General features: G+C 32.1%; 3 protein-coding genes and 1 non-coding gene across 22 annotated transcripts; all 4 read left to right on the top strand.

Moving 5' to 3' along the window:
• Positions 1–7,152: 7,152 nt before the first annotated feature.
• TRNAE-CUC (transfer RNA glutamic acid (anticodon CUC)) lies at positions 7,153–7,225 on the top strand. Its single transcript has one exon. It is a non-coding gene; the product is annotated as a tRNA-Glu (tRNA).
• On the top strand, positions 7,171–10,505 carry LOC124834323 (Tetratricopeptide repeat (TPR)-like superfamily protein). Its single transcript, XM_047308987.2, has one exon. The coding sequence runs from the start codon at positions 7,392–7,394 to the stop codon at positions 9,330–9,332; it is 1,941 nt and encodes a 646-aa protein (XP_047164943.1). The 5' UTR covers positions 7,171–7,391; the 3' UTR covers positions 9,333–10,505.
• Positions 10,506–13,550: 3,045 nt separating this feature from the next.
• LOC124834320 (uncharacterized) lies at positions 13,551–17,256 on the top strand. 2 transcript variants are annotated; one of them, XM_047308982.2, is made up of 8 exons: positions 13,551–13,800; positions 14,004–14,128; positions 14,256–14,293; positions 14,962–15,072; positions 15,168–15,247; positions 15,667–15,703; positions 16,440–16,481; positions 16,888–17,256. In XM_047308982.2, the coding sequence occupies exons 1-8, from the start codon at positions 13,708–13,710 to the stop codon at positions 16,983–16,985; spliced, it is 624 nt and encodes a 207-aa protein (XP_047164938.1). In that variant the 5' UTR covers positions 13,551–13,707; the 3' UTR covers positions 16,986–17,256. The 2 variants fall into 2 exon arrangements, with proteins under 2 accessions (XP_047164938.1, XP_087960940.1); XM_088104814.1 differs by having other exon boundaries at positions 13,570–13,800; positions 16,445–16,481.
• A 1,752-nt stretch (positions 17,257–19,008) lies between these two features.
• On the top strand, positions 19,009–26,612 carry LOC124834314 (uncharacterized). 18 transcript variants are annotated; one of them, XR_015783749.1, is made up of 5 exons: positions 19,009–19,323; positions 19,407–19,536; positions 20,108–20,174; positions 24,082–24,451; positions 24,535–24,954. XR_015783749.1 is itself a non-coding variant. In XM_088104813.1 (4 exons), exons 1-4 carry the CDS (start codon positions 19,302–19,304, stop codon positions 24,354–24,356), a joined length of 276 nt encoding a protein of 91 aa, XP_087960939.1. In that variant the 5' UTR covers positions 19,011–19,301; the 3' UTR covers positions 24,357–24,954. The 18 variants fall into 18 exon arrangements, 2 of the variants coding, with proteins under 2 accessions (XP_087960939.1, XP_087960938.1); XR_015783750.1 differs by having other exon boundaries at positions 22,416–24,451; XR_015783759.1 differs by having other exon boundaries at positions 19,013–19,323; positions 19,402–19,536; positions 20,073–20,174; positions 22,416–24,451.
• The last annotated feature ends 226 nt before the right edge of the window (positions 26,613–26,838 follow it).

The following is a 26,838-nucleotide window of genomic DNA, read 5'->3' as shown; positions in this document are numbered from 1 at the left end:
ATTTTGTAGATGCAATTGGATAAAAACTTTTGGACATCATAGATAAAGATGGACCATGGAAAGAAATTAGTAATAATGTTATTACAAATTTGCACTTAGCAATAGTAGGTGTGAGTTTATGTAGTATTGTGGAAAATATAACAATGAAAGAGATTGTGATACTCTTATCCAATTCTGTGATATTAATCACTTTATAAAAGAATATTTTTACAAGACAAAAATTTATATTTTTAAACAAGTGAGTCTACGCCAATAACAAACTAGATCAACAATCTAAGTATATTGTTTGTGCAAGTTTTAGGAACAAATTTCAACATAATTGAAAATGATGTGCAAAACTTCTACTTCAAAGTTTACTTGATTTGTGTGATCAACACGTCATCAATACAACTAAATACAAAATTGGTGAACACCTACACTTCGAGAATGTTACTAAAGTTATTATTGAAGAATAATCTAGACGAAAAAGTAAAATAGATAGGGTGAAAAGTTTAAAGCAAACAGAGGTTTTGACGATGCTGATGAGATAAATCTACAAAATGTGGATCTAGTGGGAGTCAAACTTATGGTAAATCAAATTCTAAAAAAAAGCATCTCAAATGCTACATTGTGAAAAGAAAGGGTCCCGATATTTTGACAACCAATTTTTAACACATTTTTTACAATGCCACGTGTCAGTAGCCCATTGGTCCGTTTTTTCTTTACTTTTATTGTTAAAATGTGACGTCGAAATTGAAGAGGATTTCAGAAATTTGGAATTCCAAATATACCTTTTGCCCTGTTTCATTAGAAATCAACTTTCTCTCTCTTCGTTTTCGTTCTCCCTCTTCCTTGTCGTTCTCGCTCTTCCTTCTCATTCTCCATCTTTGTTCTTGCTCTCCCTCTTCGTTCTCGTTCTCCGTTGTCGTTGTCGATCTTCATTTTCGTTCCATCTGTTTGTTTGGTCAACGCGGTCTTGTTTGTTGAGGGTATTGTGCGAAATGGCAAGTTCCGGTGACCATGGTCCTTCGAGCAAGGTAAATGCCTTCTCCCTCCATTTTCTTCATTGCGTTTTGGGTTTGGCTTTGGGTTTTCCGTGTGGTGTTTAAATTTGTGTTGTTTTCGTTTTTGGGTTTTGGTTTTTTGCTTATTTTGTTTTCGTTGATGCAGTTGACTGTTCGTCACTCTTTTTCAACAAAGTATATTTGTACTTTGAACGAACGTATGAAGACGTATGTGAGGGTTGGATCACGAAGGCGTTATAAGAGCAGAGCACTTAAGACTCCGTACATTGGAAATAGAGTGCTTAGAAAAATGAGTGATAATTGTAATGATTTGTTAAAAGAAAGTTATGCAACATTGTATTTAGATGAACAAAGGAGTGTAATGTAACTTATTTTGTTCAATGTTATAAAAGATGCATCTTTGCTTCCGTTAAATATTGTTAATGTTAATTGAAATGTTATTCCCTTCGTTATTGTCATTGTGAAATGAGGTTTTGTTTGGAATGTTAATGAATAAAGTGGCCACTTTGATTGAATATTCATGTTTGTGATGGATGAATGAAACAATGCTTGTGACATGATGAACTTAACAGAAGTTCTGAAACTTCTGCACCAAAAAACACACTTGTAATCGTTTACAGGTGCTTGGGAAATGATTACACAAACAAAATCTATGTTTTGTACAAAAACATGTACTGTAGGAGTCAGCTATGGTAACCTAGGTGACCATAGTCGAAATTTTTAATTTTTTGGCATAAATCCACTAATTTTCACTTAATTTTGGTATTTTAGTGTGAGTAGAGGCTGGGAAGTCATGTTTGGGCACCCCATGATTGAGGAAAGGAACAATGTTTATGAGATGAGCAACTTAGGTGAAGTCCTAAAACTTCTGTACCAAAAAACACATTTGTAATCGTTTACAGGTGCTTGGTAAACGATTACACGAATAAAATCTGGGTTTTGTACAGAAACTTGTACGACAGGAGCCAACTGTAGTAACCTAGGTGACCATAGTCAAAATTTTTAACTTTTTAGCATAAATTCAATGGTTTTCACTCGATTTTGTTGTTTAAGTGTGAGTAGAGGCTGGGAAGTCATGTTTGGACACCCCATGATTGATGAAAGGAACAATGTTTATGAGATGAGCAACTTAGGTGAAGTCCTGAAACTTCTGTACCAAAAAAAACACTTGTAATCGTTTACAGGTGCTTGGTAAACGATTAAACGAACAAAATTTGAATTTTGTACAGAAACTTGTACTGCAGGAGCTAACTATGGTAACCTAGGTGACCATAGTCAAAATTTTTAATTTTTTTGCATAAATTCAATGGTTTTCACTCAATTTTGTTGTTTAAGTGTGAGCAGAGGCTAGGAAGTCATTTTTGGACACCCCATGATTGAGGAAAGGAACAATGTTTATGAGATGAGCAACTTAGGTGAAGTCCTGAAACTTCTGTACCAAAAAACACTCTTGTAATCGTTTACAGGTGCTTGGTAAACGATTACACGAACAAAATATGGATTTTGTATAGAAACTTGTACTACAGGAGCCAACTGTGGTAATCTAGGTGATCATAGTAAAAAAAATTATTTTTTGGGATAAGTGGAGGGGTTTTCACTTGATTTAGTTGTTTAAGTGTGAGTAGAGGTTGGGAAGTCTTGTTTGGGCACCCCATGATTGAGGAAAAGAACAATTTTTGGGCACCCCATCGAGATACGAAGGGGCCACTACAAAACATTAACAAAAAATTATTATTAACTAAGATTCAAAGGATAACACATCATCTATAAAAATAAAAAATTACATTTCATCTTACATTTCCTTTTTGGGCTGCCATTGGACCTGTAGTTATAACATAAACAAAACAACAATGTTCGAGAAGATGGTTAGGGTTCGCAAAAGAATAAAACGTCAATGCTGGAGAAGATGGTTAGGATTCGCGTAGTTCTACTTACCAAAAAACACCACGACAACGAGAAAGCACAATACCAATGGTGACAGGGACGTCGAAGAGGACTTCAATGGTGCACAAAACGGACGTTCAAGACAACAAGAAGACACAAAATCAACAATCGAGTAAAATGTGAGTCTTTAGGGTTTGAACACGAGAGAGCAATAGCACAACAAACTTTGAATGAAAGAAGAATAGAAAAAGCGCGAAACGAAATTTCGTATTTTTTCCTTCTCATAATACCTTCGTCTCATCAATTGCATATTATTTTTTTTTTCAACATCATAACCACCATATTTGTCAAATCGTTGATAAAATTACGTTGTTGTTAAAGAAGTGTTTTCCGAAAAGAAAAGACACGTAAAGAAGGAATGTTCACATATAAGAAATGAAGAAAAGAATTTTGAAACATCAGTCCCAAAAATTGTTACAAGTATATAAAAGAATAGAAACATTATACTGAACAAAGTGATAGTTAATAAATTACTTTTACAACTATAAACCTATTTCAGGTAATTATAGATTATGATCATGCCTTGGATATTGTAGATATTAATACCACAAAATATAATTAGCTTTGACAAAAAAAATTAATAAGAAAGTATGAATATGCAAAAGTTCCACACTAATAAAAATGTAACAGATGACAAAAACAATTAAGAAAAGTATGTATTTATTTAATAAAATTATATTATTGTCTATTATTACCTTTTATTTAAGTTAGAAGTATTTTTGTGTGATTATAGTATTCAAAATATAACAATGACAACTGTGAAAAGAAAATTATAATGTACGTGATAACACAAAAAATAAAACGAAAGATAATAATACTAATGATATATATATATATATATATATATATATATATATATATATATATATATATATATATATATATATATATATATATATATATATAGATACATATATTTGTTACCAATTCCTTTATGCTTGTGAAAATTGGATAAAATTAGATAAGACAAAAATTATAAGATGAAAACTCATTATAAAATCATTTTTTTGTAAGATTGTTCAAGAGCAAGTGTTTCTGATATTTTTTTCAATTGGGGCTACAGTAGGGATGACAGAGAGAAGATTGGAGTGAGAAAGAGGAAAGAGAAAGGGTTGAGAGGAATGACAGAAGTGAGTAAGGGTTTGGCGGGTTTTTTTTTTTTTTTTTTTAGTTTTGAGAATGAAAATTATTAAAATACCCTTAACCTTAAAACTTAGAATCCATGATATATAAGGATATTTTTGTCTACTAAAACCCGGTACACATTGCTAAAATGTATCAACTGAAAAACAGGCGTACGCGCGTTAGCAAACCCATATATATATATATATATATATATATATATATATATATATATATATATATATATATATATAGATATAGATACATATATTTGTTAAAGTATCTATAAAATAAATAAGAATAATAACGATCCAGAACAATAGTTATACATTAGAAACTTCTTTAAATTATGATGAAGCTATGAATACAGTAACAAATTCGTAATATGTACTTAAAGTACACTCATCATATCACCTAATACAGCAAGTTGAACAAGCAAACTGCGTGTCAAATTTATGCATGATAACATCTTCAACACACACATGTCACATATTAAACTACAATATATATTTTTTTCTCATCTATAACAATAATAATAAAGGGGTTGCATATATAATGTACTTTAAAAAAAATACTTTCCCGATTAATTTCACTTAAAATAATGTATATATTAGCATAAATGTCTAAACCTATATAATTATCAATGTTGAGCTCTTATTTTAAAAAGCTGTCTCTATTTTATTATTATTATTTTTTAATTTGTATTGTCTTTTCTTGTTACCTTACTTCGATCATATTTTATGCATTTTTAGTGCAAAACTGACTCATACAATTGGTTGAGGAAAAAATTAATATCTCGTCTTTAAAAATTCCTACTTTTTATTGATTATGTTTCTTTTTATTGCAATACAATTATAATATGGTATAATAAACATATATTCAACCGTTTTATTTTTATATAACAAAATAAAACATACACAATCTAGATATATGGAATTATAACCATTAAAATCAATAAATAATATTTAAATATATTAATCACCTATATTTGACTAAAAATAAAATCAATTTATAATATTTTAGTGATACAAAACTTTTAGATAAATTCTTTAATTACTTTTTGAATTTGAACTTTACCAACAACTTAATTTTCATCAAATACATTGTAAGAGTAATTGAACTTATCCTAACAAAATTTATTTATTTTAACTACTATCAAATTATTCATTAGTATTTAGTCTCATATTCACTATATATTAAACATTTAATTTCAATTAAAAATAAAATTAATTTATAATATATAAATAAAAACAAATCACATCTTATAAACCAATTTTTATAATATTAAATTAAATTTAAAATTCACACCTTAAACATATTCCTTGATAACTTTTCAAAACTTTTTAAATATTAAAGAACACACCTTATACCTCACCAAACATATGGACACTACCATCTTGTAATCTAAATTTTATTCTACCAGTTTTAAGAATTTCATCATGAACTCCACATTGCTCAAATGTATAAAAAAATTTATTAAATACACAAGGAGCATTAAAAAAAATCTTAAAGCCATCATTACTCAAATTACTACTTATATTATCTTATTCGGCCATCAGAACATCATGTCAATAAAAAAAAAAAATCATTTTAAAAAATTGCAATGTGCAACCTCAAATTTGGCGCTTCCCACTATCTTCTTGCTGGTTATAAACTGTTATTAATGTTAAGAAGTAAAAATGGTACAGAGATAACTCACTAGTTTGGCATAATGATTGAAGATTTTGACAAATTATATAAGATCTTAAATTTAAATCTCATTATCGTCATTGTAAAATAAAATATAGAGCACCAAGAAACAAAACTTAATGTGGTTCCACTATATTTTTTCTACTTCCCCACAAATTTTAAATAATGAAATTATAATCGTTTAGAAATTAAATACAAATTACTCATACTGGTTTACCTGAATCCAAAATTGAAATAATTGAATTGCAATCCTTCCTTCTCATGCCATGCAACATATAAGATTAAACACAATCTTAATAATTATCATCAATTGTAATCCCAGATATCATTTTTTCTTATAATTTTATGTTATTGAAGTCAATAATGTCTGTCTAGAATCATTCGTCCGGACTCAAATCATGAAATAGAACATAAACATTGTGTAGTAGAGCAACCTTTTCCAAATAATTAACGCACGATTTTCATGTTTAATTTTAAATACTAGTAGAATAGTTATTTCAAGTGAAGGCACGCCAATTGTAATGAATTAATGGAATGAAAAAAAAAAAAAACTTCGAGTCGTAGCTTAACACGTCTGTTAAATAGAGATGAGTTTAACATGTGCTAATCAGATTATTTTGAAAAGAAATGGCTAAATTCAAATGACATCAGTCCCCACCAGTTTCAACCTTTCGAGTCAGCAAGGGTTAAAAAAAAGAAACTACTACATCCAATAGCCTAATAATAGCAACAAAACCAAACAAAGTGCTGTTGTATCCACTAAAAAGAAAAAAACAACACCAAAACGCTCTAAAACAAGAAACTTTTGAGCTGACATAAGTTGAACACGATTTACACTTTTCTTACTTGGTGTTCCTTAAATATATAATTAATCAATATAGTTGAATATGTAATTATAATATTCAATACATAGTTCAATTATTTACATATTAATTCAGCTTTTAACTTTTTATTGCAGTTATACGGAAAATGAGGTAAACCTATAACTTTTTTATGTGTTTTGATTTTCCATTTACAATTTAGTTTTCCCATTTTTTTTAAAAAAAAAGTGTAATCATTTTTTTTATTTTATGTTTTAATTTGTAAAATTAATTCACGAACATATTTTAAAGTAATTTATTTTACACAAAATTTTAAAATATATTAGATTGTTTAAAATCTAATATGTAAGGCTTTAACACAAAGTTTAAGCGCATTGCAAGCGCTTAATTTACTATCAAAATTTCTTAATAAGAGGTTTACATGTCAACAAGCCGTTGTAGTGTAGTTGGTCAGGATATTCAGCTTTCATCCCAAAAAACCGGAATTTAGTCCGGGCAAAGTAAACTTTTGTTTAGTAATAATATTTTCCTAATATTAGAATTAACAAATAATTTGATACATAATCAATAAATCCGTTGTAGTCTAGTTGGTCAGGATATTCGGCTCTCACCCGAAAGACCCGGGTTCAAGTCCCGGCAACGGAAGTTTTGTGGAAGTTTTGTTTTTCTTTTTCTATGGAAGCTTTCTTTTAGTCTTTTTAATGTTTTTTTTTTGCTTTGCTTTTAAGTGCGACAGATGATTGATGAGACATCGGAACCATGCTCATGTGATACTGAAACAAAAGAGTCAGACACAGTGCACCTTTGATACATGTTTCATTTACGTTTATTAAGGACGAGGAAGCGAAATTCTTTGTCATCCTTGTCCTTTGCAGCACTAAGCAAACACCAAAACCTCACTTTTGCCACCCTAAGTCACCACCATGTGTCCACACACTCTCATCAACGCGAGCTTAATGATAACATCATTGCATCGAACAAGCTCATCACAAGCTACGTTCGATGCGGTGACTTAGATTCCGCTGTTCGTGTGTTTGACAACATGAAAGTAAAGTCTACTGTCACGTGGAACTCCATCCTCGCTGCCTACTCCAAGAAAGTCGGCAACTTCGAACACGCTCGCCAGCTGTTTGAGAAAATTCCTCAACCCAACGTTGTGTCCTATAACATCATGTTAGCAGGTCATTGGCATCATTTTGGTGTCCATGATGCCCGTTGCTTCTTTGACAGCATGCCCGTGAAGGATGTTGCTTCGTGGAACACTATGATTTCAGGTTATGCGCAGGTTGGACTCATGGGTGAGGCTCAGAGGTTGTTCTCGGTGATGCCAGAGAAAAACTGCGTGTCTTGGAGTGCCATGGTGTCTGGATATGTGGCATGTGGGGATTTGGATTCTGCTGTGGCGTGTTTTTATGCTGCGGATGTGAGGAGTGTGGTCACGTGGACTGCCATGATCACTGGGTACATGAAGTTTGGGAGGGTTGAACTGGCAGAAAGATTGTTTGGAGAAATGACAATGAGGACATTGGTAACATGGAATTCTATGATTGCTGGGTATGTTGAGAATGGGAGGGCAGAGGATGGGTTAAGGCTATTCAGGATAATGTTAGAAACTGGAGTTAAGCCTAATGCTTTGACTTTGACCAGTGTTTTGTTGGGTTGTAGTAATTTATCAGCATTGCAGCTGGGTAAGCAAGTTCATCAGTTAGTTTGTAAGTCTCCATTGAGTAGTGATACGACTGCTGGGACTTCATTGGTTAGTATGTATTCCAAGTGTGGGGATCTAAAGGACGCCTGGGATTTATTCGTTAAGATTTCCCGAAAAGATGTAGTGTGCTGGAATGCAATGATTTCTGGGTATGCCCAACATGGGGCTGGTGAAAAAGCTCTTCATTTGTTTGATGAGATGAAAAATGAAGGCATGAAGCCAGATTGGATTACTTTTGTAGCAGTATTGTTAGCTTGTAACCACGCGGGACTGGTGGATCTTGGGGTCCAATATTTTAACACAATGGTAAGAGATTATGGAATTGAAACTAAACCAGAGCACTATGCATGCATGGTTGACCTTCTTGGTCGAGCTGGAAAGCTAGCTAAGGCTGTAGATTTGATAAAAAGTATGCCTTTTAGGCCCCATCCTGCCATTTATGGAACACTTTTGGGTGCTTGTAGGATACATAAAAACTTGCACTTGGCTGAGTTTGCTGCCAAAAATTTGCTCGAGCTTGATCCAACTATTGCAACTGGATATGTTCAATTGGCTAATGTTTATGCATCACAAAATAGATGGGAGCTTGTTGCTAAGATCCGAAGATCAATGAAAGAAAATAATGTTGTCAAGACACCGGGATATAGTTGGATTGAAATAAACAGTGTTGTACATGAGTTTAGATCAAGCGACAGATTGCATCCTGAATTGGCTTCTATACATGCAAAGCTAAATGAATTGGAGAAGAAAATGAAATTAGCTGGTTATGTGCCAGATCTTGAATTTGCATTGCATGATGTGGGAGAGGAGCTGAAAGAACAGCTTCTTTTATGGCATAGTGAGAAACTGGCAATTGCATTTGGACTTCTTAAGGTACCATTAGGGCTTCCAATCCGGATATTCAAAAACTTGAGAGTTTGTGGAGATTGCCATTCTGCAACCAAGTACATCTCAGCTATAGAAGGAAGAGAAATCATAGTTAGAGATACCTCGAGGTTTCATCATTTTAATGATGGATTCTGCTCCTGCACGGATTACTGGTAAGCTTGATAATGGTAAGTAAGCAAAATGATATTGACTTGAAGAGTATGCTATTTTATTCCAAAAGCAAAGCATGCTCTTTACCTTGGATCGAGTTGATTTCTCGAATACAGAAAGGAATAATATTCTACACATTCAGAAAAGTGCTCTTATTTTCAGTAGCATCACATTTAATTTCCAGTTGAACTAATTGGCGGTGATTCTGGAAATTAATTGCCAAGTCCTTTTTAACCACAGTTGTTGTTAGCTGCCTTATGGGCACCTGATCAGTCCTACAGTCGCTCGACAGTCTTTGACTAAAGAGAAAGCAATTTGTTGGCACTCCAAAAATGAATGCTTTCCCAAATGTAGTCTCAACAAACATAGACGAACTTGTATTAACTTCCAATTCAAAGGTTATATGGGTTGTGGCGGACTTGAACAATAGTCGTATGGAAACTGATCCTGAGTGGAAAGTTGCTTACTGGAGTCGAGTTTTGTTCAAGTCGGAATCCTCTCCAGCTCTCTCCTGCAAGAATGAGTACATATTAGTAAAAAATAGAGTACAGACTCGTAAAAAACAATAGAGTACAGTAGGATTAATCTAATTGCTGAGATTAAAACTTAAACGTGCCGCAGAACCAAACGGCAGTGGCTTCAAACCAGGACGAGGACAACCTGGAATCATGGTTTTAACCGGAAACAACCAAAAAACCCACACCTGACCCCGATTTTCATTACTTAAACCCCAAGCCACCATAGCCGTGCCAAAATCAATGGCAATCACCATTTTTCATCGGCTCCCTTGGTATGTCATGAGCAGCAATGAAGACCACAATGCATTTTATGAAAGAATAATGGAGGAAAAAACATTAGAAACCCACTTGTAATCAAGCACAAAAGCTAATGCTTCAAGTTCTGAGACTGTTTTGCCTTATTTGGATAAACATAGCTTGCAATCAACTAAGGAGCATTCTTATGATATTTTTCTTTTAAATGATTTTTATAGTATCGTAATCTCTGTTAATTATTTTTTACCTTATAATAATTACAGCAGTTGCTATTTAACTATTCTAGCGTACAAATTATGGGTTGAGTAGATTTTTTTGGTTTCTAAGTAGAAGTTGTCACTTTTGTAAAAGATTTGATCTCAACATATTCGTATAAAGTAAATTTCTCCAGATCTTCAATCCTTATCATGTTGTTTCAATGAAGTGAATTGTACAATGTTGTTACTAATATATTTAACTTTGTACTAGCATTATGCAGTTTTTTACCTTCTTGCTGATCCTTGTAGCCTTACTATATTAAGGCTGAAAATTTCGAAAACTTGATTCCGTTGTAAGTTTCCTCTCTGTATTCATTTGTGTTAGTTGTATCCATCCAATAGATAGTCATCTGGGAATCGTTTTTTCTCCAATCTGTTCGCATCACAAATACTTGAGAATGGCTGATTGTATACTTTATTTGGTCAACAACCGACATTACATCCTTTCCCTCCCACCTTTTGGGCAAACCGGAAGGATGTGCCAGATTTCTTGCAGGGCCGAAATATGGCTACAAAGTCTCTGTAAGAAACACTTCTGGGTCCTCTTCTCCGCTAAAGGTTCGAGATGTATCCTCTTGCTTGTTGATGAAAACTGAGATGTATCCTTCTAGGTGCTCTTCAATGTCTGAACTGCTTCCGATACTCAAATTAAATACCTGTGAAAGATAGTAATAAAAGCTAAAATGAATATGTAATAATTATTTGTCGAAAAATGTTATTTGTAGGTTTAATATATATTTTCATCCTTAGGTTTGATTAAAGCGTTTAAAGTTGTTTTACTTTTTGTAAAAATTGTTCAAGTTGATATTTTTGTTTACTGTGTTAAAAACACTAATGGTGTAATTGTTCTTTGGTAAAAAATGAATGAGTGGTCCAGTTATTGATTGCGTGACAAACTCAGGGCAATTGGTGTGACAATTTCCTTAATTTTACCCAAATTAATTTGCTTACTCTTTCTTCCCCCCGCCGATACAGTCTCTCTTGATTTTTCACTCTTTAACCTTTCTTTCCATTTTTTCTTTTGCCCCTTCAATTATTTCTCCCTTTCCCAGTGCAAAAAGAATTTATTGAAAATTTCCATCTAAAATCTCAACAAATATGCAAGACTTTAAATAAGGGAAAATCAACTAAAGAAAGGACTTTCAATGTTACTACAACACCCCATGGTTGCCCCACCGAGTACCTCCCTCGCTGCAACTCGAGCAACCACCATTAACGTTTTCAGTCCAGAAACATAAACGAAAAAGAAAAAAAAACAAAACCCCAACAGTCATCATCCTAATTCAACCCTAGCCTCAAATTGCAATATTAAACCAACAAAGAAAAATCAAGAACACAAAAAGTAAGAATCCAAAAAATCCAATTCAACAACCTACAAACCTTCAAATCCCAAATTCAAAATTTGAGAAAGCAAGAATAGAAAATTTCAAATTGCAAGATCATGAACACCAAAACCTAAAACACAATCAACCCAAGAAAAGGAAACTCAATTCACAAACAAAGAAAAAAAAACCCAAAACACAAAATCAACTCTGATTCAAAACCCTACTCTAAAATTCCTAAAATTTGCAAGATCTAAAACACAAGAAAAGGAAACCCAAAAAACGTTGCAATCATTTTGCTCACTTAAGGGAAGAACTTGTACGAACCCTAACCCTTTCATTTTACCCCATCACTTCAACTTTTAACATTTTCACATATATTACCAAGTCAATTGACCTCAACATGTCACACAATCAATAACTAGACAAATCATTCACTTTTGGCCAAGGACAATTACATTCTTAACGTTATAACGCTGTAAGTAAAAAAGGACTCACTAAAATGGTTTTTACAAAATATGAGACAACTGTGAACATCGAAAAAAAGTAGAACTACTTTGAACATAACCAAATGGGAACGACTAAAATAAGTATTAAACAACAACAAAAAACTATCAAGAATAATTATTCTACTTAGAATTAAATATATATATATATAAATTAAACCATACAATTATTATTTAAATTAAAATTATAATAAAAAGTAATTATTGATTATTATGATAATGATTTTAATCATCATAGATAATTAAATATATGAAAGGAAACAAAATTAGGAGTTGTTTTTAATTGTGATATGCATAATGAAACAAAAGATGTTTATTTGTTTAATTTATTTAAATGATGCATGATACTATGAAATAATGTCATTGTGATTTAAATATAATGTTTAGGAATAATGTACATGTAAGAAGGTTGCAGGTCAAAATTCTTGTATGATTTGTAAACTAATTTGTATATTAAGCAAAATAACATATATTACGTGTCAGAGATGTTCTTGTATCTAGGATAGTCTAAATTATATAGACTAAGATACCACTAAGTAATGAAATAGTAAATTTTTATATACAGGGGTGGATTTGGATTATAACGAATTCATTCTTATTCTTAATTTATACTTTTGTTGTTTAAAGTTTTTGGACTAGGTAAAATATTAGTTTTTAGTATGATATAATTAATAATATTTTAAAGAACGCTTATCCTAAATCTCATTTCACCTTTTGTATTTATCAATGCATTTATAATATAAATAATACATAATTGTGCATGACAAAATTAAATAAAATATTTCTTTTATCATTTTATCATTATCACCTTAAATTTAAGTTAACTTATAATGTTATTTCTATATTTTTTTTTTATCAAGAGTGATTATGTGTAGCTAACCATATATAAATACACATTCAAGAAGTATACTCAATAAAGTGTACCATGATAATTTATTTTACTTTCCAGAGAATGTGTTTAAATATATAAAATTCATTATATTTACCAGGGATTTACAATAAACATGAAGATGATGCAAGTGATATTTATACTAAAAACACATGTCTCATGCTATACATTTTTATGTTATCAAATACACATTCATGTTAATTATTGGTTATATGATTTTTATTTATATTATACTTATCATCAACATTATTATACTATATCTGAATAATTTACCTCTGTTTATATTTATAAAACATTTTTATTATAAAATAGATTTGATCTTACAGTTAGTTAGATTTTTTTATTAATATAGTCTATATAAAATTTGAAATAGTTCAGCATATATTATGTTTAAAATTAATTTTAACACTTACAAATTAATTATTACCGATAATTTTTTAGTAATTCATTATGTATTATTCCATACATTGTACCAAATCACAGTTACTTTCCCCAAAATCTGGAGAGAAGCGAATCCAAAGGAATTTGTTGGCTGAGAGTGGGATGCGATTCCCTGATTCCCTCTTATTTCCCGTGTTTCCTTTCTTTTTCTTTCTGCTACCTTCTTGAATCTTCTTGCACTAGGGTTTGTCACATGGCTGCTTCACCTTCTGACGACGCGGTTCGCAATGGCGCTCCTTCCACTTCCTCCGTCATTGACTTCCTCTCCCTCTGTCAAAGCCTCAAGGTGTTTTATCTGTAAACGAGCTTTCTATTTTGTAATGTAGTACTTTGTTTTTCAGAGTGAAATTTGTTTGTATTACTTGACTTTAAGTGATTTCAATAAAAGCTAGATTTCACTTGCGCAGCTTCGTTTGGTCTTTTGTGCTTTGCCTGCTTTTAATTTGCAGTGCTCTGACTTGTTTGAGTTCTGTGTGGTATGTAAAACAGACAACAAAGAGAACAGGATGGTCACGAAAAGGTGTTAAGAATCCAGAATCTATTGCTGATCACATGTATCGAATGGGTTTGATGGCTTTAATTGCACCAGATGTTCCGGGTTTTGACCGAAACAAGTAAATTCACGTTCCTTTTCTATTAGATGATTATACCTTTCTTAATGACTTTATTTTTGTAATGAAATGGGCAATAATAGAAAGAGAGGTAGGTTTCCTGAAACTTGGTTGTGTTCGTTTATTTCAGGTGCATTAAATTGGCTATTGTTCATGACATTGCAGAAGGTATGCTAATCTGCCACTTGCTTTCAGTTAATTGTCTATGCCTGGTTAAAGTGGTTCTGCAAGCCTAAAGCATTGTTACTAATAATAATATAATATTGTGGACAATTTAGGCTAACTTCTGGTGGGAACGTAAATAAACTTGAAACAGTGGACGAGATTGAGTTTGTGAACAATTTAGGCTAACTTCTGCTGGAAATGTAAATAAACTTGAAACAATGGACGAGATTGAGTGAATACAAGGGAAAGTTTAGGTTTGAAATTTGAATTAGATTCGTTATGTAATATATAGTGTTCTAGATGGAAATCCTGACTGCAACAAGTTATGTTATGATGCCAAGCGATCAGTGATCTAGAAACTAATATACATTATTGCACATGCATTTCTGCCCTCTATTTTACTGTTTCCATGTTTCACACGATGAGAACTTCATAAATGCCAAAACTACTAGAAGTCCACATGTGTAAATAAGTTTTACTTAGTACTACATGTAAATTCACTATGCTTTCATAACCCCTATTTTTGGTTTACTATGGAAGCATAATTTGGGTTTTCAAGTTATTAGAAGCTTTAATATAAGTGTTTTACAATATCATCATATTTCTCATGCGTTCTTGTCTGAGTTCAGGTTTGCAGTTTCATTTGTTCACTTTGGTGTTTTGTTTAACAGCAATTGTTGGAGACATAACGCCAATAGATGGTGTGTCTAAAAAAGAAAAGACTTATCTCGAAAAAACAGCATTAGATCATATGTGTAAAGTACTTGGAGGAGGATCTGCAGGTATTTTTCACTCTGTAGTCTGTACATGGGTTTGTTAATCTGAGGATGGAGAAAACTCACACCCCTTGGTTTTTATTTGAATTTTCATATTGAAGCGACGGAAATAACTAAGTTGTGGATGGAGTATGAATCAAATTTTTCTCTAGAAGCTAAATTCGTCAAGGACCTTGACAAGGTTGGTGGCTTTTCTGCTAATGTCTTTCAGCGAGTCATAGGTTATAACTTTTGACTTGTGTGTAATTTGGTGTCTATGTGATCAATAGGTCCCATGGGGGGAATATAGAGAGTGAAGAGAGAAAGTGGAAAGTGGGGGAATGGGAAAGGGCTGATCCATTTGGAGGGGGGTGGGGGACTGTAGGGTTTATTGAACTTATCCTGAGAACTTGCCATGTCCCATCCAAGTGGGCTAGGCTCAGGATTACTTTTTGATTCATTTTAATAATGAGATATTGTGATTCATTTTATTGTTAATATTCTATCAGGCAGATGATTTTAATTTATTTAAAATTATTGTCACATTTTTGCCTGCATGCCTTTGAGTCTTGCCATATTCACAACTAGTTATCCCGATTCTCTAAATTTTGTTCCATACAGGTTGAGATGATACTCCAAGCTTTGGAATACGAAGATGGTGAGACAATTTTTTGAATTTTTTTTTCTTTATATCTTTTAACTTTGTTATGATCATATTAAGGCCTTTTTAAATCATCTGGATAGTTTGACAATTCTTATAATAAATATCTACAAATTAATCTATATATGTTCAAGGAACTTGTATAAGGGAAGTGATGTTGAGTTTTGGGCACATGGTTTCCTGGACCAAGTGGATGGCCTCAATAATTAAGACAAGCTTGGTGGAGGGTCAGAGGCGTGGGAGTTTTATCATTCTCCTTAACAGATTAGCAACTATATCTAATATTTTGGCTAGAATTTTTCGGAATTTGTTATCTATAGGATATCATTAATGATATGTTATATTAAAATAAGAATGATGAGGGCAAACAACTGTTTAACTGCGCATTCATATATTTTTTATACAAATGTTTGTAAATCAGTTATTTTATGCAATGTTGGGCCTTTTTCATAGAATTTGAAAAATAATAACCTTATATGTTTCTTCTTCGGTTAGATTGAATAGAATATCCTCTACCATCTACTTATAACGGGTTGACTTCTCAGTTGTAATGATATTGTGGGGAATTATACAGGTTGCATCCTACTGGTTTTTAATTCTAGTACATGTTGCATTTAGAGTTAAAACTTTATATTAGTAAACATTGAAATGAAGGGGTATTTTGGTTATTTTTTTCAGTGTTATAATACTCATGGTTTAGATATTCTGAATTCTCTTTCTTGACTTTTTGCAGAGCAGGGGAAAAATTTGGAAGAATTTTTCCGGTCAATTGCTGGTATGAATCTTTTTCTAAGTGTGGTTTATTACTTTGTATTCGGAAATTGAATGATTGAAGCTAGATATTACGTGGTTTGTTAATAAGAAGAAATTCCACATTTATGATTTTCTCTTACCTGCCCTTTTTTGTGTGTGGAACAACAACATTAAGCCTCAGCAGTAACTGCTTGCTAACATGAGATTGATTGTCATATATAACATCTCAAAATCGACATTTCTAAGTCTCTTACTTGATTTGTGAATTTATCCCATGACTTTGATATTCTGCATATTTTAGTTCACTTGGTAATAGTTGATCTTGGATTAGAAAATGTTTGATTCATTTTTCACACTATTTACGAAGTATCCATTTTCTGCTTTTTATGGTTAGATAATGTGTTGGGGAAAATTTTACCCTTTTGCAGGGAAGTTCCAGACTGAAACTGGCAAAGCTTGGGCATCAGAGATAGTATCGAGAAGGAAGAATCCATTCCCCATTACGGATCGCCCTGACAATATGTAGGAGGTTGTATTTGGTTCGTTACGAGTCTTTGTTCTTTTGTTCATTTGGCAAGAAAGGTGAGTAATAGGGGTTAGAGGTATGCATGAACTGCAGACCACCTAATAAGTTGAAGCTTTTCATGAAGCAACAAATGGTTAATTTCCCTAGGAAATTTAGTTTCTCGTATAATCAAATTTGTTCAACTGTCTTTATGGTTTAGGAAACGTGCCCTTGCCCTTATAGGGCAGCCAGCTACAACTAAAATAAAAAAAAGGCTGTTTTTTTCCTGCAACCTATCAATTTTTTTCTTATATCCCATCAAAGTTTCCGGAAAATCTTATCCAGAATAGAATTGGGTGAGGGTCTTCCAAAAAAAAAAAATGTTTCCGAGATTGATTTAGTAAAAACAGCCAATAGAAATGCATTTCATTAACTATTTTTTAACTTCAGAATTTTTAGATGTTTTAATCATTTTGTTTGATATAATGAGGGCTTTGCTAGATGTATAAAATTCTGCGTAGTACTTTTTTAAAAGAATATTTAATTATAATTTCAATAGTTAAATATACTATCTTATGTACGATAGTTCTTTAAAGTTATCGAACGTTAGGTTAGGACCAAAAGAAAAATGTAAGGATACACCAAATTATTTGAAAACGTAATTCGTTGTGAACTAAATTCTTGGAAGTATTAAAATTAAAATGAAGTTATTGAAGTGTAGCTTATTTGTCACATTAGTGATAGAAAAATGAAACTAGTAGCATTGTTTTAAAACTTAAACATTCATTTTTGTTTTAATGTTTGAACTTAATTATTTATTACTTTACTACTTAAATTTAGATTATTTTACGAAAGTATATGTATAGACTTAAAAATTGACATTTTAAAAGTAATAATTGTTTAAAAATATTGAAATTTAATTTTTTTAATATAAATAATTTTATTATGAATTAGTTATATTATTTTTAAAATATATAATCTCTTTAGAAACTCCTTTTTTTTTAAGCTTTGGTTGATTTAGTTGTAATTTCTTAAATTAGAAGAATAAATTTGTTTTTTTTTATTGTGTAATCATCTTGTTTTTAATCTTGTCTCTAATATTTTCTTCCTTCAATAAATTTAATAACAATTATTATTAGATTTATAACAATTATTATTATATTTGCTATTATCCTAAGTTTTGTAATGGTTAATTTGTAAATTCAATTTATTACATAATTTTTTGTATAGAAAGAATTTATTTTATATTTGTTTTCCATTTTCTCTTATAATTAAATGAAAATAAAACAAAATAAAATTACACAATTCGTAATAATTATTTAAAAATCGTCTCCTCCATATATGTTATGGCTACTAAGCTCGTATTTTATAGTAATTATTACATGTCTTAACTTTTATTTCGATCTTGCAAACTTTACCTTTCAATCATATCTAGTAGACGTCTTTCTCAATGAAAATTTTTAAATTCTCAATCATTTTTCAATTCTCACTCCCATGTTAGCTTTATTTCAATTTCCTCTTATTTTGATTCTTTATGTAATCTTTTCCTTCTTAATTTTGTCTTTAATATCTTCATCCTTTAATGAATTTATCGTCACCTCAACGAATGTATTTATCATTACATTCTTTTTTTAGTTTCTCAATTTCAATATCTCGTGTAGAGATATTTCATACACTTTTTATAATTAGGTGAAAATAATTTTTCTTAGTCATTTTAAATTATTTTTACTTTTTCATTTATATTAATATTTAATCATGTATTCATCTAGTATTAAAAACAACTTCACACTATAATTTAAATTGTTTATTAACATAGTTTATATATTTAATTTTTAAATACAGTAGTCTTTTTAATGTTAGAATCTACTCATTCATTTTAAAGTAGAATTATAATTATAAACAAACAAATAAATACTTATTTAGTTATATTATTATTTATCAATATTTTTACCTTTATTTTTATTCTATCTGTTGTGCTTAATATCATTATTCCTTTTTGTTTTTTTGTCTTTTTAATTCATTTTTGGTGGCAGGAAAAAATTCTCTATAATCACACAGACAATAAAATATACATTTTTTTTATTAATTTTAACACTTTTATATAAAAGACAAAAACATAAATGAAGGACGAGATTTTTAAACTGTACAGTTCAGTTTTCAGAAACCGGATAGGATTAATAGTGGTTGTATAAAAACTAAAACTCCTTGGGAATGGGCGCGTAAAAGCAAGGGTAAATCTTCGCAACCTTGTTTACTGAAGCCCGATGAGGAAGAGATATCCACACTCCGTCGCGAATTCGAAGCCTTTAAACAGATATTCCAGATGCGCTCAGAAGAATGTCGAATATAAATCCTAAAGGTTTGTTGCTTTAATATTTCTTATCGGAATTATGTTGATAGTTTTTTTTTGTTTTTTTTTTAATCTTATGTTTATTAGATTAGGCATATATGTGAATAGGAACTTGGGATTGGATAAATTGCAAGTTTATGGATTCAACTATGATTACACTTTGGCGCATTACTTGTCGCATTTGCAGACTTTGACCTTGCCAAGGAGCATTTGGTTGGTGAGGTTAGCTCTCACAGAGCTCTGGCTGTGTGTTTTTATTTCTTTACTTGTCTTTTGCTTCTTTCAGCTTAGGTATTCGGAGCTTTGTTTGGGTTTAATTATCTCGTAATCTTCTATTTATAACAATAAATTGATACAGGATACATGATTATTAGAGTAATTCTAAATATAGTATATAATCATGATAAATAAGAAAACTTTAAACACAGTATAATCATGATAAATAGGATAATCTTAGACACACTATAATTATGATTATAGTTCGATTGATGTGAATGAATGCTTCTATGGTAGACGGAAGGTATTTGGAACTCATTGTTTTTGTTTCATTGGCAGTTGAATGCACCTCTTTATAACTTGGTTTTAAACTCTATGAATTGTTTCCTGGTTCTGAAAATTCACATTGGCAAATTAAATGGTAGTTATATTTGATAAACGTCAGCCAACATGGTTTGTCTGTTTTTTCATATATTAAAATAGTGCCAGTAAAAGATATTTCTTTTTTTGCATCAATTTATTTCCATTGAATAATTTTACAGCTAAATCAAAGAGAAATACATGATATATATGGCAGTCGGCATATTGGTCGTGATCAAGCTCGATCACTTGTTGGTTTGATGGATTTCTTCTGCTTTAGTGAGGTTAGTTCCTTGTTATCCTGTTAATAAATAACTTTTGTTTTTGTATTGTGTAATGTTGGAGCTTTACCTCAGTGAACTTTTATGCTTTGAGTTTTGTACTCTTCTTCATATGTCAAAGAAGATTATTGTTGTTTCCTGTATACATGTCATAAAGTTGGGCACACAAATAATTGATTGGCATCCATAATGGCCATACTGCAATATTTTTCTGTCATTGATTTGAGCCCCTACAACATATGAAGTAGTCATAGGATGTAGGGAAAAGTTAAATCTTGTAAGATAAAAGGTTACTTCCTTCCCGCACAATTTTTAAATATTTGTCTGATGATTAGATATTTTTTATCTTTGAAAAAAAAACCAAAAAAGTAGTTTTGGTGCTTAGTTGCTTTTCCAATAATAAACTAATATTAAAGCAGAAGTACCGTTTTCAAAAGTTTATCCAAATGTACGCACCCTTATTATTGAGACTTGACCTAGTATATTCAATCCTAATTGCCCTTGCTTCTTCAATTGACCATTTATTATGTTGTTGACGGTTGCACTCAAAGTGATAGAGACCTTCTTAGACTCTTGTTGGGTTGGATCTTCCATTCAAGCTTCATGACTTTAGAGAACCTTCTTGGATGTAAGAACTTGCACCAGTTGGGAATCTTCGTGAGTTATTGAAGGCTTTCTTGGTTGGACATGGTCTGGCTGGGTACTTGATGGTTCAAGGTGAGGATGCTCTCGGCTATGTTGAATTTCTTGATTCGTACTTAGAGGTAAGCACAACCGTAGGTTGTGGAAGCTATTAGGAGAGATTAGGATAATGTTTCTTGAATACTTGAAGGATTCTTGGATCCTAACTTGCTTTGATATTTCGGCCAAACAAGAGAAGCATGAGGTGAAAATTATTTCAATTATGAAGGTCTGATGTTGCTAATCTAAGGAGGCCGAGAGGATTGAGTTTAGTTTAGGAGGAAAAAAGTTCTTGAAAGGCAAGGTAGGCTTTGATTCTTTTTAAGGTTTGGCCTTGAGGTTTGTTTTGTTGGGTAATTTTCTTTGTTGCAAGAATGATGAATTTTGATGGCTAAAGGAGGAGGTGTGCACACAAGCTCAAAAAAGCAAGAGAAGGAAACCAAGAATGGTTAGGAGAAAAGAGGAAGGAACAAGACTAAACAAAGACATTTACCTTGTCAAAAAGTGGCGGTTAGAACTTTGCATACATTTGCGGTCTAAAATAATGGCGGTTTGCAGACACAGCCACTCTAATTCTTTCTATTTATTTATTATTATTGTTATGGATTTTTATAGGTGATAACAGTATTTTTTCTTTTAATACGCAGAAGATGGTCATTGGTAGAAAGCTAAGAAAATTACCCCATTAGGTAAATGACTAATTAAGCCATCCTAATCAACTGACAGTTGTCTAAAATAAGGGTTTTTTCGTTATTTGAACTGACCCGTTTGAACTACCAGTTTAGCATGACCTTCTTCTCGGTACTATCATACTAATGAGTGGGAGTATTGTCTTTTAACGTTTTCCGCTTCACGTGAGTCTGAATGGTTTGGACCTTCTTCTTCTATATAATATCAGACCATCTCTGCTTCTCCCGCTTCTTGTTCTTCTCTTTTTACCTTTTCTGCGAACAAATATCAGCCTTCATTTATGTTATCTTTTTTCGTCTTCTATGCATCTTTGGACGTGTGAAAGGTTAGTCATCCACATATACTTTTCCTACTTTGTCCACTTTTTCGCTTTCTATGTTCATCTTCTTCTCCTTTTTGGACCTCATCTCTCAACTTTTGGCTTTCTTCGTCTCTTTCTACTTATTCCTTCTATTTACATGTATAGAACTCAGTAGCTTGACTTCTACTTTGTTAATCGAACTCTGTTTTTGTTAAAGATTTGGCGAACATTGAGTTTATTAAGTTACGTATTTTATAACCCAACTTCTATTTCGTGTGTATCTTTGTGGTTTTGGCTTCAAGTTTGTATTTTTATCTCATTAAATTGATTCTTCACCTGTTTCCATCATGTATTAGACGAAAACAAAATTGACATGATCAAGAAGAGAAACGTTGAATCTTGTTGTGAAATATATGGAGATGATTCTTACATATTAATCTAAAGTATCAATGCATGACTTAAACTTTGTGCTTAATGTATATCAAATCTTCATCATATATATATATATATATATATATATATATATATATATATATATATATATATAACATGATAAATATTATGATGGTCAGGGTGATACCTGCAATGATTAAGAAGGAAGATATGGGTTTGTGGGAGGATAAGAGGTTCAAAGTTATATAATGTATAATTTTAATATCTTAAAGAACATGAGCTGAATTTAGTGTATGCGAAGTATAAAGGATATCATGGAAAATACTATGTTGATTTGTTGATTTGTTGATTGGTAAAGTATATTGTTGATTTCTTCAAAAGCATATATGTTCTTCCTTGATAGATATATTGATTTCTAATTACTTGCTGATGTAGTTTATAATTTTCTACAATTTAGATGTCATGGGTGTGGTGGAATTTGTATTGTCTAAAATTCATGACTTCTCTTGGAAGACAAATCGTGTAACACTTAATCCTGTATAAGGTTTTAACAGATTGATAACTTATTCGTGGTTTTTTTTTTTCTTTTAGCTAAAGTAATTAATTTTGAATAGGACCATGGTCAGTTTCACTTGATAATGGGTGATGATGTACCTGAGTTACAAGATTTTAAGAAGCACTTTATATTATAGAAAAAATATTTTCCTACTATGAAGGAAGACTAATAAATTTGTAATTGCACAACTTGTAGAACTGAATATTAGAACGGTGAGGACGATCCCAAGTGTTTTCTAGAGGATCTAGATGTTGTCTTAGGATGTACTACGGCTTTTAAGGTTAAGCTACAACCAACGAACTCCGAACTCCGAACTCCGAACTCCGAACTCCGAACTCCGAGCTCCGAGCTCCGAGCGCCGAGCGCCGAGCGCCGAGCGCTGAGCGCCGAGCGCCGAGCGCCGAGCGTCAACGTCGAACGCCGAACCCCGAACCACGAATCGGGAACCCCGAACCTCAAACCCTGAATTGAACCCTGAATTGAACCCTGAATTGATCCTTGAACCCTGAACCCTGAACCCTGAACCCTGAATCCCGAACCCTAATCTCGAACCCCGAACCCCGAACCCCGAACCTCGAACCCCGAACCCCGAGCACCAAACCCACAACCCACAACCCCAAGCCTGCAACCCCAACCATGAGCCCGCAACCCTGAACCCTCAACCCTCAACCCTCAGCCCTCAACCCTCAACCCAAAACCCAAAATCCCGAACCAACCTTTAACCCTTAACTCACAACCCCAATCTCGAGCCCGCAACCCCGAACTCGCGCAACCCTCAACCGTAAATCCTGAACCCTCATTACTTAGGTTTGAATACGTTTAAACATGTACACTTGAATGGTCTAGTTAAATCTGTATGAATCCTAGATAAACATCTATTTACCAAAATATTAGTCTTGTGCTAGTGGGTTGGGTTGAAACTAACATATTAAGACACGAGAACATTTAAATGGGAAAATTTTGAGCAATTTTGAGTCATATTATATAGCATACAACAAGCAAGCAACTCTCAATAGTGAAGAATGGTAGCATCTAAAGGAGCATTCATTCTTGTTTAGTAAATCCTAATTATTCATTACATTTATAATTGCTGAAATAGAAAACAATTAAACTATGAAACGAATATGAAAAGCTTGTCTGTCTAATTTAGTGGTATAAATAAATAACGTTTAATACATCATTTGGTCCCTACTTTTGGGGGTATGGTTTAAACTGATCATACCTCTTAAAAAAGTTCAGTAAGAAATACGATCCTTTTCGCTAACGCTGTTAAAAACCTAACGGTGCAGATGCCACCGTGGCCAAACCTGAGTGAGCTGTTATGTTTGATGATTACGTGGTAATGTGCAATGAAGTGAGTTGGTGGAAATGTTTAAAGTTGAGGTTATTGTGTCTAATAAAAGGGGTGATTAGGGTTCGTGCAAGTTGTTCCCTTTTTTTTAGCACAGTGGTTGTGGGTAGATAGAAATGGCTTCTTCCCAATGTTGTTCTTCTTGTTCCAAAACAGGGTGGGAAAGAAATTCGCAATCCGCAACTGATGGTGGTTGGAGGGGAGGTGGGATAATCCCTCATTGCAAATGTGGTGATTATGTTGTGAGCAAAGTGGCGAGAACTCCACAGAATGCTAGCAGACAATTTTGGGGATGTCGTCATTACAAGGTTTTTTAAATACCCCGTCACTTTATTTGTTCATAGATTGATGAGTTAGAACCAATTTTGGTGGCTTATTTGGTGCATAACAGGATGGATCGTCAAGAGAGATGTACTGTAACTTTTTCAAGTGGTGTAATGAAGAAAATAATGACGAAAGAGATGGTGAAATTGTTAGACAAAGGAGGGGGATATGTGAGCTGGAAATTTTAGTCCAAAAGTTGCAGAAAAGGATAAAATTGTTACTTGGAGTTATGTGTGTTGTTATTGCGCTGAACACTGTGACAATGTGGGTCTGTTTAGGTTGATCTTCGTAGGTGGGTCAATGTTTACGTTTAAATCTAGGTCAGTGTTTATGTTCATATCAATGTGAAGGTGAAGCTCAATGTTTAGGTTGAAGTGTATGTGATTGTTTATGTTGTTTATGTTTATGTAATGTGAAGGTGAAGGTCAATGTAATGTGAAGGTGTTCATGTGAAATGTTAAATTTAGTATCCGCTTTCATTTTAAAATGTCCAATGTGGTCCCCTTTTGAATTTAAAACTGTTACTTTTGGTCCCAAAGACACATGTAATATCTCTGCCATAATATACGAACACAAGTGTTTGTCATGACTACATAATTAAAGTGCACCTAGAAAGTACATAATAAAAGTTGATCACATGACAATCAAAGTAAATAATAAAACTTAATCATTTCACATTGTCACGTAATCATCAAACATAACAACTCACTCAGGTTTGGCCATGGTGGCATCTGCACCGTTAGGTTTTTAACGGCGTCAGCAAAAATGACCGTATTGAACATTTTTAAACGAAATATGAAGCTTTACTGAACTTTTTCAAAAAGTATGATCAGTTTGAACCAAACTTCCAAAAATAAGGATCAAATGATATATTAAACCAATAAATAAATAAATGGTTAGATAAATTAAACAAGACTCTTTTGTTAACCATGAACAGAAAAATATCCAAATCCATTTCCTGAACCACTTTGAAACCAAAAGTAGTGTCATGCATGAACTATAACAAAGAAATACAATGTAATGGTGAGAATGCAGTAATTTTGGGTATGGTGTGCGGTGGTTTAGGACAGCCATGGTAGCTTGTTGTCGAGGAATGTAGATTGGGGTAAGGTGTGCGAGCCTTATTAGGTATTGCAGCTTGTTTCTTGTTCAAAATATGATATCAAGTTGTCCTGGATCCTGGTTGAAAGGAGTGTGTCTCTTGTTGAGGTTTAATCTCATTCAAAAACCCATCATACATGAGGGATCTAAGGATGGTTAAATGGTAAAAATGAAAAGGAAAATGAGAGAAGGCTGTAAATGTAATTCTCCCCACTAATAATTTAAAAATATAAAATTAGTTTGGTAGGTTTTGAAATGAAGGATAAGATAAATAATAAATTTAATTCTATCCATTTACAAATACTAATACTAGCATTGTAAAAAAAAAAAAGTCCTACTATACTCATTCTTGCTTGGGAGTCCCCAAATTGATTTTTTATTTAAAACTGTCTAATATGTTGATTGATCATTATTAAGATGGGAAGTACATTGGCCGTAGTGTTTCCAGAATGATCAGTCCCACTCACCCATAATTTTGGCCTCATTGTATATTCGAACGAAAAACCGTAGTCCTACTTTAGAAAGGAGCAACTCTAAATCTATTATATTCTTTTATAACATACATTATAAACCTATTAATTTTATTTGATTTTAGATGTCTATTATATATTTATTTTTTTCTTCATATCTTTTTCTTTTTATCACGTTATATATTCTATAAATTTATTACTTTTATTCTCTTTTTAAATATATCAATGTATTGATCAATTCAATTTTTTTTATGTACGAGTATTTTCCATTTAGAAACTGAAACAAAGTATATATGCCGACATGCAGGGAGAAAAATCTGGAAAGTCGTTATGTTTTACAGTAAGTCAGGACAGTAAGGAGACCTCATAATAAATTTTTGGTGTTGGTTCCTATTTTTTTTTTGTTAACGAGGGATTTGTTTTTTTTAAATGTTTAATGTAATTATTTATATTATAATTTATGTTTGTTGGTTCCTATTTTTTTTGGTTAATGAGGATTTTTTTTAAAAATGTTTAATGTAATTTTTGATATTGTAATTTATGTTCAATTTAATTTTTTGGTAAGATGTTTAAATCGTTAACGGTTAAAATCAGTCATGTTATTTATTGGTGACACTTTAAGGTATAGTGAGGTGAATTTATATTTTTTTAAAGTTATTTTTTTAAGGTATAGTGAGGTGAATTTATATTTTTTTAAAGTTATTTTCTGATTTTAGGGTTTTTATTTTCAATTCTCTTGCTTTATTATTAATCTTTTTTAAGAATGTCCAACAATGAGTCTTTACGATCAGACCAACCCT

Source organism: Vigna umbellata, chromosome 1 (assembly GCF_029865625.1).
Source record: "Vigna umbellata cultivar VRB3 chromosome 1, Vumbellata_1.0, whole genome shotgun sequence".
Lineage (NCBI taxonomy): Eukaryota > Viridiplantae > Streptophyta > Magnoliopsida > Fabales > Fabaceae > Vigna > Vigna umbellata.
The sequence above is the reverse complement of the archived record's forward strand: the minus strand, read 5'-3'. Positions and strand labels throughout refer to the sequence as shown.